General features: G+C 39.9%; 1 protein-coding gene across 9 annotated transcripts in view; it reads left to right on the top strand.

The window, feature by feature from the left end:
• CEP128 (centrosomal protein 128) overlaps positions 1 to 12,021 on the top strand; it is a 418,852-nt gene that overhangs the window by 116,848 nt on the left and 289,983 nt on the right. For all 9 annotated transcript variants that reach the window (XM_065593465.1, XM_065593463.1, XM_065593464.1 and 6 more), the window contains one exon: positions 2,058 to 2,408. In XM_065593465.1, coding sequence (XP_065449537.1) covers positions 2,058 to 2,408 — 351 coding nt within the window. The remainder of the gene's footprint in view (positions 1 to 2,057; positions 2,409 to 12,021) is intronic.

Here is a 12,021-nt window from a genome sequence, read left to right as displayed (position 1 = left end):
CTAATAAATAGAACATAAGAATGGCCATACTAGGTAAGACCAAAGGTCCATCTAGCCCAGTATCCCGTCTTCCAACAGTGGCCAATGCCAGGTGCCCCAGAGGGAATGAACAGAACAGGTAATCATCAAGCGATCCATCTCCTGTCACCTATTCCCAGCTTCTGGCAAATAGAGGCCAGGGCCACCATCCCTGCCTATCCTGGCTAATAGTCATTGATGGACCTATCCTTCATGAATTTATCTAATTATTTTTTGAACCCTGTTATAGTCTTGGCCTTCACAGCATCCTCTGGCAAAGAGTTCCAGAGATTGACTGTGTGTTGTGTGAAAAAATACTTCCTTTTGTTTGTTTTAAACCTGCTACCTATTAATTTCATTTCATGACCCCTAATTCATGTGATATCAGAAGGAGTAAATAACACGTCCTTATTTACTTTCTCCACACCAATTTTATAGACCTCCTTAGTTGTCTTTTTTCCAAGCTGAAAAGTCCCAGTTTTATTAATCTCTGCTCATATGGAAGCTGTTCCATACCCCTAATCATTTTGTTGCCATTTTCTGTATCTTTTCCCAATTCTAATATATCTTTTTTGGGATGGGCCAACCACATCTGCATGCAGTAGTCAAGATGTGGATATACCAGGGATTTATATAGAGGCAATATATTTTCTGTCGTCTTATCTATCCCATTCCTAATGATTCCCAACATTCTGTTAGCTTTTTTGACTGCCGCTGCACATTGAGTGAGTGGATATTTTCAGAGAACTATCCACAATGATGCCAAGATCTCTCTCATGAGTGGTTACAGCTAATTTAGACCCCATCATTTTATATGTATAGTTGGGATTAGGTTTTCCAATGTGCATTATATTGAATTTTATCTGCCATTTTGTTGCCCATGCTATTTTCATGAAGCATTTGTGGAGCTTTAATATACAGAAAGATGCTTGTATAAAATGGAGAGACTGCAGACTCATTTATATATAGAGTAATGAATGTCAGAATATGTAAGATGTTTAAAATTGCATTTATTTCTTTCACCACCTATATTAAAATTAAAATAGAAGGAAAGCATAGATCTTGTCTTAGTGTCTTTCCTGCTCTATAAATATTTGGCCTCTAGGAGAAAGTTATATAGTTTTCAGAACCGCATTGAGACAGTGAAGATTAGGTATGCCTCTAGGTATGACATTCTGGGCTGTGAGATTTTTATCAGTGGGATGTTCAGTGAAATATATGACTAAGAGATGGAACACCTACAAGGATAACCCAAATATGCTGCAAGAAGTGGTCCTGGTGATTGTGTAGCTGGCATTCTTATTTCTGAGTTAGTACTGAATCAATATCCCAGTTTGGTTTTAAGGGGTGCTGTGCAGCTGGAGATAAACACAGTATGTTGGCCATCTGAGGTTATTGAAAATCCCATAGTGCATTTTGAAAGAGCAGGAATAGCAACTCGAATAATCTTCCAATTTACTTAAATTCCCACAATGATTTCAATTACATAGTGTTCTTTACTTTCTGTCCTAAAGTATTGCTGTGTGCTATTCATTTTTTGTAAAAATGTATTTTCAAAAAAAGACTGAGTTAACTAGCTGTATACTAGAATTCACAGCAAGATTAGTTTTTAAAATACCCTTTTTAAAAAAATTGTGTCTGCTTATGAAACATTCAGGAACGGGTGGTTGGGTGAGGGAATATTTGATTTGTGATTAAGTATTAGATATTGGCTTGAGTCACAAAACTTTAGCCAAGATTTTTAAGCACCAAAAGGGGAGTGTTTGGATTCCAGGTACTTACAGTAAAATTCAAGATAATATAAATGTACTGTTTGTACCCTCTGTTGGAGTGCGAAGAGTTGCCATTACAGGGAGATGTATTCTGTGATATAACAGGTTCTTGCATCTTTAGTTACAATGATCTGCTAAGTTGTTGCACGTAATCTATAAATAGGAAAGTAATTTATTCATAAGCTACACTGTATGTTGCTATGCTACTATTTCATATTGTGTATCCCTAAGGACTGTACTTTTATAATACAATGTGTTTGTATACAGGTGTTAACATCTGACTTGGAAAACAGGGAGAAGCAGCAGCAAAGGATGCTGGACCAGCTGAAGGAGATACAGAGCTGCTACAAGGCCTGTGAGAGTGAACGGAGGCAAACTGAACTCCAAACTGCTGAGCTGGCCCAGCAACTTGAAGAGTCTACTAAGGAAGCAGATCGGTACCTTGCTGAATTCAGGCAGTCTGAGACCCTTAGGCTAGAGACTGAGAAGAAGAAAGAAGAGTTGAAAGTGAAAGCTCAGGAATCCATTCGACACTGGAAGCTGAAATATAAGAAATTGGAACGTGATATGGCGAAACAGAATGAAACCATCAATCAGCTGATGGACAAGAGCAATCAGGTAAGAGCAGAGCCTTTATTTTTCTTCTCCTTTCCCTTTTTATTTTAGAAATAGAGATGAGGATGTGACATATGCACTTGCCATCTAACAACTGCACTGTGAATTTACATAGGCCACAAAACAGCTGGCAGATACTAATGACTTTCTTTCTGTTGACCTACGCTGGATTCATACTCTCAGCCTAGAAGTAAAAGGAGGGGTTTAGAATTATTAGGAACTGGGGAAACTTTTGGGAAAAGGGGAGCCTATACAGGAAGGATGGGCTCCATCTAAACCAAAAAGGAACCAGATTGCTGGCACTTAAAATTAAAAAGGTTGTTGAACAGTTTTTAAACTAAGGGCTGGGGGGGAAGCTGACAGGTGCAGAGGAGCATGTGGGTCAGACAGAGACATCCCTTAGGGGAGGAGCTATTAATGGAGATTCTCTATGTCCTAGTAAGGAGGAGAGAATGGAAGATGATAAAATACGGGTAGGATCTGATGAGAAACAGCAAATGAAAAAAAGTCCCATTCAATTACATCATGTAATGTCAGACAGCTAAAAAGTGACAAGTTTTTAAAGTGCTTGTATACCAATGCTAGAAGTCTAAATAATAAGATGGGTGAACCAGAGTGCCTTGTATTAAATGAGGATATTGATATAATAGACATCACAGAAACTTGGTGCAATGAGGATAATCAATGGGACACAATGGTACCAGGGTATGAAATATATTGGAAGGACAGAACAGGGCATGCTGGTGGAGGAATGGCACTATATGTGAAAGAAAGCACAGAATCAAATGAAGTAAAAATCTTAAATGAACGAAACTGTACCATGGAATCTATATAGATAGTAATTCCGTGCTCGAATAATAAGAATATAGCAGTAGGGATATATTACCAACCACCTGATCAGGATGGTGATGATGACTGTGAAATGCTCCGGTAGATTAGAGAGGCTACGAAAATAAAAAAACTCAATAATAATGGGGGATTTCAGCTATCCCCATATTGCCTGTGTACATGTCACCTCAGGACGGGATGCAGAGATAAAGTTTCTTGACACCTTAAATGACTGCTTCTTGGAGCAGCTAGTCCTGGAACCCACAAGAGGAGAGGCAATTCTTGATTTAGTCCCAAGTGGAGCACAGGATCCGGACTAAGAGGTGAATATAGCTGGACTGCTTGGTAATAGTGACCATAATATAATTAAATTCAACATCCCTGTGGTAGGGAAAACATCACAGCAGCCCAACACTGTAGCATATAATTTCAGAAATGGGGACTACACAAAAATGAGGAAGTTAGTGAAAACAGAAATTAAAATCTACAGTGCCAAAAGTGAAATCACTGCAAGCTGCATGGAAACTTTTTAAAGACACCATAGTAGAGGCTCAACTTAAATTTATACACCAAATTAAATGTATACTCCCAAACATAGTAAGAGAACCAAAAAAGTGCCACAATGGCTAAACAAAGTAAAAGAAGCAGTAAGATGCAAAAAGGCATCCTTTAAAAAGTGCTAGTTAAACCCTAGTGAGGAAAATAGAAAGGAGCATAAACTCTGGCAAAGTGATGTGTAAAAATATAATTAGGAAGGCCAAAAAAAGAATTTGAAGAACAGCTAGCCAAAGACTCAAAAGTAATAGCAAATATTTTTTTTAACTACATCAGAAGCAGGAAGCCTGCTAAACAACCAGTGGGGCCACTGGACGATTGAGATGCTAAAGGAGCACTCCAGGACGATAAGACCATTGTGGAGAAACTAAATGAATTCTTTGCATCGGTCTTCACGGCTGAGGATGTGAGGGAGATTCCCAAACCTGAGCCATTCTTTTTAGGTGACAGATCTGAGGAACTGTCCCAGCTTGAGGTGTCATTGGAGGTGGTTTTGGAACAAATTGATAAACTAAACAGTAATAAGTCACCAGGACCAGATGGTATTCACCCAAGAGTTCTGAAGTTCACTCAAATGTGAAATTGCAGAACTACTAACTGTAGTCTGTAACCTATCATTTAAATCAGCTTCTGTACCGGATGACTGGCAGATAGCTAATGTGATGCAACTTTTTAAAAGGGCTCCAGAGGTGATCCTGGCAATTACAGGCCTGTAAGCCTGACTTCAGTACTGGCAAACTGGTTTATACGAGTAGTATAATAAAGAACAATATTGTCAGACATATAGATGAACATAATTTGTTGGGGAAGAGTCAACATGCTGTGAGCACAGTTAGATGACACTGATTATAATAGTGGTGTCTGGTCTTCATTGGAGCTCTTACTGGTGATAGTGATGGTAAGAAATTCTAGGAGTTATGGCTGAGTACACTAGACCTTGGTTTTATGTCTCATCTAAAAGACAGCAGCATAGCTTCCCTTATTTTGTGGGATTGGTGGCTGATTTAGAAGGAACAGAACCACCTCTTGAGTCAACAGCACAATTTCTTGCAGCACTTGGGATTTTCTTTGGAGCTCTCTCTTCAAAGTTTTCATCATCATCTCATTCTGCAACTTCTCAGTGCTGGTGGGATTGCAACCCAAGGAGAGTGTGGTTACAGGCTTAGAGTGCTATGATTAATGAAATTTTTATCTTTCAGTAATTGGCTGAAAAATTAGCATTGTAATTGCAATTATAGAGTAATGGAGTTTAAGGGCAGAAGGGACCACAAGATCATCTAGTCTGACCTCCTGTATATCACAGGCCACCCAGCATCCTCACCTTAACCCCCAAACCAAAATTAAACCAAAGTATTACAACTCACAGAAATGTAGACTGTTATGTGCCGGAGGCAGAGAATAAGAGGGACTGAGGTGCACTAGTGCCCAAGGTCCTCCCAATGACAGGCAAGTGATTATAAGATTCACCCAAATAATCCTGGCGAGTGACCCACAACTACACGCTGCAGAGGAAGACCAAAACCTGCCAAAGTCACTGCCAGTCTGTCCTCTGAGAAACTTTCTTCTTGACTCCCATATGGATATCAGTTAGACCCTGAACTAGTGAGCAGGAACCAGCCAACCAAGCACCTGAGACAGAGAATGCTCAGTGCTACCTCAGAGCCCAATACTGGTCTCAGTAAAATGTGTTTTGAATAATAAAAGTAGAAAAAACAAAAACGTGTAACCTGAAATAATTGAAATGTGATCAAACCACATTTGGTCCATCAGCAAACCACTTTAACAGAATGTTAAGGTTGGATGGGTTCAGCCTAACATTTAAAGTTGAGGAAATGCCAGATCAAAGATTGCACATACAACAGGAAAGAGTTAAAGTTCTATGTGTGCATTACAATAAAATCATTAGTATGAACACTGTGGCAAATGGCTGACACTATTGTGGTGGGTCAGTGCGCTGCCCCTTGCCCTTATTGTTAGGCATTGATGGCTCCACTAGTGCCCTGGTGGGGGAGAGAAGGGGAGCTGGGAAGGGACCCGGGTCTGCCCCCTACTCCAGGTCCCAGCCCCTTCAGCTTCACTGGCTTCTTACCCTCTTTCCCCTTGGGCAGGGTTTCTCTCGGTCCTCTGTGCTGGGGGAGTACCTCTGCTCTGCTTGGGCAGGGTTTCTCTTCCCCTGGTACTCCTCCAAACTACGGTCAGTTCTCCTTCCCTTCTGTCTGACGGAATAGGCTTTTTTTATTAGATCTCTGGCATGGTCTTAATTGGCTCCAGGAGCTCTAATTAACCTGTAGTAACCTCTCCTCAGTCCTCAGGGAATAAGGCCCTGATCATCCTGAGGCTTATATAGCTCCCATTGAACACTCTCCTGCTGCCCTTTGGCCTTGCAGTATCATAACACACACACTTTCTCGGTGTTGTATCGTTTGCCCATAACCATAGACACATATATTACACTGCTCTACAGCCAAAATGCTTCTGAAATAAATGTAGTCTAACTTTACTAATTCTGGATCACTGAGAATGAAAATGATGCTTAAAATTGATGATTGCCTCTAGTTTTCAAGATATGTTATTGGGTCAGTATATACAACCCTTGACTTGGGAATGGCGGAGGATAAGTGAGTTATAAAGGGAAGGGATCTCAATTTAAACCAGAAATGACTAAAATACATCTTTGACTGGATCTAGGAATAAATCTATGACTGGGTTTGGACAGTACTTGCTTTTTAGGCAAAACAATGAATGATGAAATCTGAAGCTGGTATTGCGTCATACATGATATGAATTGCATCATGTTATTCCTAGAAGTCATGGATGATGCAATCATAACAAAGCTTACATCACTCTGCTGAACAAATTGCCCTATATTTGCTCTAGAAATCATACAGTGTCGTGCTCTCATTTGTCAGTGTTTGATTTTGCAAAGGGACACATTTCTGTTTAGCCAAAGTGAGCAGAGATGCCTCGTACTTGTGTGAACAGTGCAGATAACTTCTGCTATGTTTTGTGGTGAAGTGACTTTTGCATCACAAAAGCGCCGTATAACCACTATGGTTAAGAAAGCCTATCACCTTTATTTTGGCTACAAAATTGGAGATCAGGACAAGAGGTGGGCCCCACACATATGCTGCAACACTTGTGCAACAAATCTTCGCCAGTGGTTGAACAGGAAAAGGAACTCTATGCCTTTTGCAGTGCCAATGATTTGGAGAGAGCCAACAGATCATACCAGCAATTGTTACTTCTAAATGGTGCCTCCAGTTGGAAAAGGTGTGTCAAAGAAGAAAAAGTGGACTGTGCGTTATCCAAACATTCCATCAGCTATACGCCCAGTACCCCACGGAGAAGGACTGTTGGTTCCTGATGCACCAGAATCATTCTCACTTGAGTCAGACGAGGAAGAGGATGAAACTTCTGGTCCTGAGCCATCAATGTCACAGGACCCACATTTTCTCCCATCCTTCTCTTCTGAACCACACCTCATAACACAAGGTGAACTGAATGACCTTGTCAGGGATTTGGAACTACCTAAGAGTAAGGCAGAGCTGTTGGGCTCCAGACTACAGCAGTGGAATCTCCTGGCAGGTGATGTTAGGGTTTCCATGTTCCGTGACCGTCAAAAGGATCTTGTCCCATTCTTCTTCATGGAAGGTGATCTTGTAGCCTGCAACAATATCGATGGTGTGATGGCAGCCCTCAACATCGTTCACGATCCAGATGGGTGGAGACTGTTCATTGATTCATCGAAGACGAGTCTTAAAGCTGTTTTACTGCATAATGGCAATGTTTTGCCATCAATTCCAGTTGGTCATGCAGTCCATGTGAAGGAAACCTATGACAACATGAAACAACTTTTGAGGTGCGTAAACTATGACCAACATCAGTGGCAGCTTTGTGGTGATTTGAAGGTTGTTGCTCTCTTGCTTGGTCTGCAGACTGGATACACAAAGTACTGCTGTTTTCTCTGCGAATGGGATAGTCGTGCAAGAGATTCCCACTACATCAAGAAAGATTGGCCACTCCGACAGTCATTAGAGCCTGGGAGGAAAAGTGTTCAGCATCCACCACTTGTTGAATCAAGGAAGATTTTGTTACCACCCTTACACATCAAGCTGGGTCTGATGAAGAACTTTGTCAAGGCCATTGACAAAACACAACCAGCTTTCAAGTACCTCCGTGGAAAATTTCCAAGGTTAAGTGAAGCTAAGATAAAGGAAGGTGTCTTTGTTGGTCCTCAGATTTGTGAACTTCTTCGAGATGATGTAATTGACCATGCACTGCATGGCAAGGAAAAGACGGCATGGAAAGCCTTCCAGTTAGTGGCAATAAATTTTCTAGGAAAACAACAAGGCAGACAACTACAGGTTGTTGGTGGGAAACCTCCTCAAGGCATACAAAAGCCTTGGTTGCAACATGTCACTAAAGATGCATTTTTTGCACTCTCATCTATATTTTTTTCCACCGAACTGCAGAGCAGTGAGCAATGAGCACGGCGAGCGATTTCACCAGGACATTGCAACAATGGAGAAACGCTATCAGGGCAAATGGAGCCCATCAATGCTTGCAGACTATTGCTGGACAGTGACAAGAGATGCTCCATTTAATGAATACAAGAGACAAGCCAAGAAGCGCCGAGTAGACACTGAATAGGACTAAACTATGTACATAATAGTTTTTTGCCTTTTGTTTCATAATAAATTTTATTTATATAAACCTTTTGCTGATGTTTAAAGTGTTACATAAACAGGACACGTTAAATATTATCATGTAAAGCAACCATAAACACATGAAAAGACCTAGGTTTACAATTTATGATTAAAACTCTACTATCTACACAATATACATAGACATAAAATGTAAAAACTTAAATATCTTAGAAACAGTAGCCAATCAGTTGTTTTAATTGTCATATTTGAATTCAGCACATCAAAATACATAATAAATAGCACCTTTTATCTCTGAAGCAGACGACTTCTCGAAAATTGTAGACCAGTGTTACATGTGTATTATATTGTGTGGGCTAGAAAGACCTATGGAAGTCTCTTGTATAAATCACAAGGAGCCTTGTGCACTAAACAAGATGAAACTTACAAAGTTGTAAATACTTTTAAGCTGTTTTGGAGGTTTTGAGAAATAGTATAAGATGGAGCTTTTGTGCATGTGCATATGTCATTAAAGACAGTAATGTAATGTATATAGATGGAGTAAAGATTCTTCATGCAATCTTAACAGGCATTTCCTGGCTGTTTTTAAGTAGTGGTTCTGAGAATGCATAAATTTAAAAAATTTTCATAGAACCAAGTTTCCATAGAACGATAAGGCAACCTTCTCTGAAGAGAGGTATCTTCTGTCAACATTTCAGCATATTGTCCAAAATTAAAAAAAAAAAACACAGACTACCTAAAGTTAGGCTCTGAAATGCATATGTAGGTATCTACATAAATAGCTAGATTTTCCAAAAAGATGAGCACCCAACAGCTCTCACTTACTTCACTCTCCTTGTACTAAAAGCAGCTAAGCCTTTCCAAACGGTCCAAAAAAGCCCTACACACTTTTGGGCTGAAACCAGACCTAGAAAATTTCTGTTCAAAAGCTGAAACTTTCAGAAAATGATGAATGTTTGGAAACACTTTGGCAAACTTGACTATAGCTGTTGCTAGTGCTCCATCAAAAATACTGTACAGGTACTGTAATACTTGTAGCACATTCATGTGAAGGGTTTAAAGCTGCTTTATACATGCTAATCAACAGCTCTGTGAGGAAAGTAGTATCCCAATTTTATAGTTGGAGAAAATTTATGACCTGGAAATGCTAAATGAATTGCTTAGGGTCACAAGTCAATTGGAGAATGAGGGAATCAAACTACCAGTTCCCCACTGTAACCATTAGACCGGGGTCCCCAACGCAGTGCCCGTGGGCGCCATGGTGCCCACTGGGGTGTCTAAGTGCGCCCACGTACTGGCTGGCAGATGAGCATCTGCCGAAATGCCGCTGAGAAGCAGCGTCATCCAGAGGTGTCGCTGCCGAAATCGGTGGCATTTCGGTGGCGACGCCTCTGGATGCTGCTGCTTCTCGGCGGCATTTCGGCAGCAACGCCTAGTGACGTTGCCGCTTGTCGGCGGCATTTCCGCAGATGCTCGTCCGCTGCCACGGTCCTCCGTGGCTCGTCGTCTGGCTCCCTCCAGACTAAAAAGGTTGGGGATCACCGCGTTAGACCATAGTCCTGATGCCATGTCTTTGTACAAAATAGCATTATACGGTGTGGTATAGAGAATAGATCAATGGATTGGGACTCAGGAAACCTGATTTCTATTCCTGGCTCTGCCGCTCATCTGCTGGGTGACCTTGGGCAAGTCATTAACCTGCATGCTTTAGTTTTCCCATCTGTAAAATGGGGATAATGATATTTGCCTCCTCTGTAAAACACTGAGATCTGTTGAGGAACAGCAATAACTAGGTATTACAATTCTTATTCACATTTATAAAGCAGAATAGGATAGTGCTTTACTCACATTTAAAAAAAATCCCTCTACCCTGAGAAGCTTAAAAATGTAAATTAAATCAATGTAGAACACTTAATCTAGACAAAGGAAAGCATTAGAGAAAGGAGGGATGACAGTTAAAACAAAGCTAACATGAGTTATATAGAAAGTGAATAATGTATGTTTTGATATTTTAAAATAAAGACCGAGGTAGAGCAAAAGGCGAAGAACAGACAGCATGGGAGTTGAATACATGTGTTAAAAAAAAAAAAAAAAAAAAAAGAAAAAAAGGAAGGAAGGCGGTTTTGAAGCTCAGTTACAAGCCCACAAAACTAGTTTTTGTATAAAACAGGGATCGGCAATCTTTGGCACACGGCTTGCCAGGGTAAGCACCCTAGTGGGCCGGCTGGTTTGTTTACCTGCCGCGTCCACAGGTTCGGCCGATCGCGACTCCCACTGGCCGTGGTTCGCCGCTCTAGGCCAATGGGGGCTGTGGGAAGCGGCGTGGGCCGAGGGATGTGCTGGCCGCTGCTTCCTGCCAAAGGTTGCTGATCCCTGGTATAAAAGGATAGATGAGCACAATCTTTGTGATGGCAACTCAAATAGTGCTGTAATGAGATTGAATCTTCCTACCGATATTGTATTTAAGGTTGTCTGAATTGGATTTTTCTCTTTTAAGTTTTAAATTTTTCCCATTAAAGATGCATAAAAATGCTAAATGGTACTGGTATGTTTTTATCCTTATTTAAAAGTCTGTTTGAATCTTGTTTTCCACATTAGAAGTTATCAGCACCTTGCTAACAGGTTTGACAGATGTGTCTGACATCTGAAAAACAACTTCTTACTAGTGGATATATAATATAAAATAAACTGCATGTCATTATGGGGACAAAACACAAATATCTTATTGTGTATATATATATTTAAAATAGTGACACACACACTTTGCATCTGAGGGTTTTAGAAACCTAGATACAGCATTTATCATGAGCTTCAGGTAACTAGCTGAAAATAATTTGGGCGTCTTTAAAAATTTACGGACACAATAATCTAGTGTCTCAGATAAACTGGGATATTTTAAAAATACAGCGTGAAGTCCTTGCTTTTGATTCATTTGTTGAAAGTGATGATTGAAAAACATCAAACTTGAATTCTGAACATAATTTGCAGTTATCTGAGTTTTTCCAAATATTTGCAAGCTTCATTTGAACATTGGTTGTAGCAGGCTTCCCTAGATGTAATTTTCTACTGAGTTATCAGGATAGTTTAACGTCTTGGCCATGTGGTTAGCCTTCCACATGATGATGTTTCATTTTCTAGAATCTTTAAATTGTTGTTCCTTTTCTTCTTAGCTTTCATATATTGTCTCGACAATGGGAAAGTGTATGATACATATCAAACATATGTACATATTTTTAAAGTTAATGCAAGCAATCACCGTTTTAATACTTGAAAAGAATTTAGGTTAAGTGCAAATTATTGTTCTTGAATACAGTCCTGCAGTCAACATGCAGTTTTAGAAAGGCTGAAACACTGATGCACTCCCAGATAAAAACTGCTATGGCTGACACTCTGTCTTTAAATCCATATATTAATATCTTAACATGTCTGAATTTCTTTTAAATGTAACATAGTTTTTTGTCTTGGGATATTTTAAAATAAGTTTTATTTATAAGTAGACTCTTGTACTGGTATTTGGTAGCCTCCTTGGAAACAGCCAGCGTAGTTTACTGTCAAATATAAACAAATCT

This window comes from Chrysemys picta, chromosome 4 (genome assembly GCF_011386835.1).
Source record: "Chrysemys picta bellii isolate R12L10 chromosome 4, ASM1138683v2, whole genome shotgun sequence".
NCBI lineage: Eukaryota > Metazoa > Chordata > Testudines > Emydidae > Chrysemys > Chrysemys picta.
Note: the sequence above shows the minus strand (reverse complement) of the source record. Positions and strands in the feature narration are given on the sequence as shown.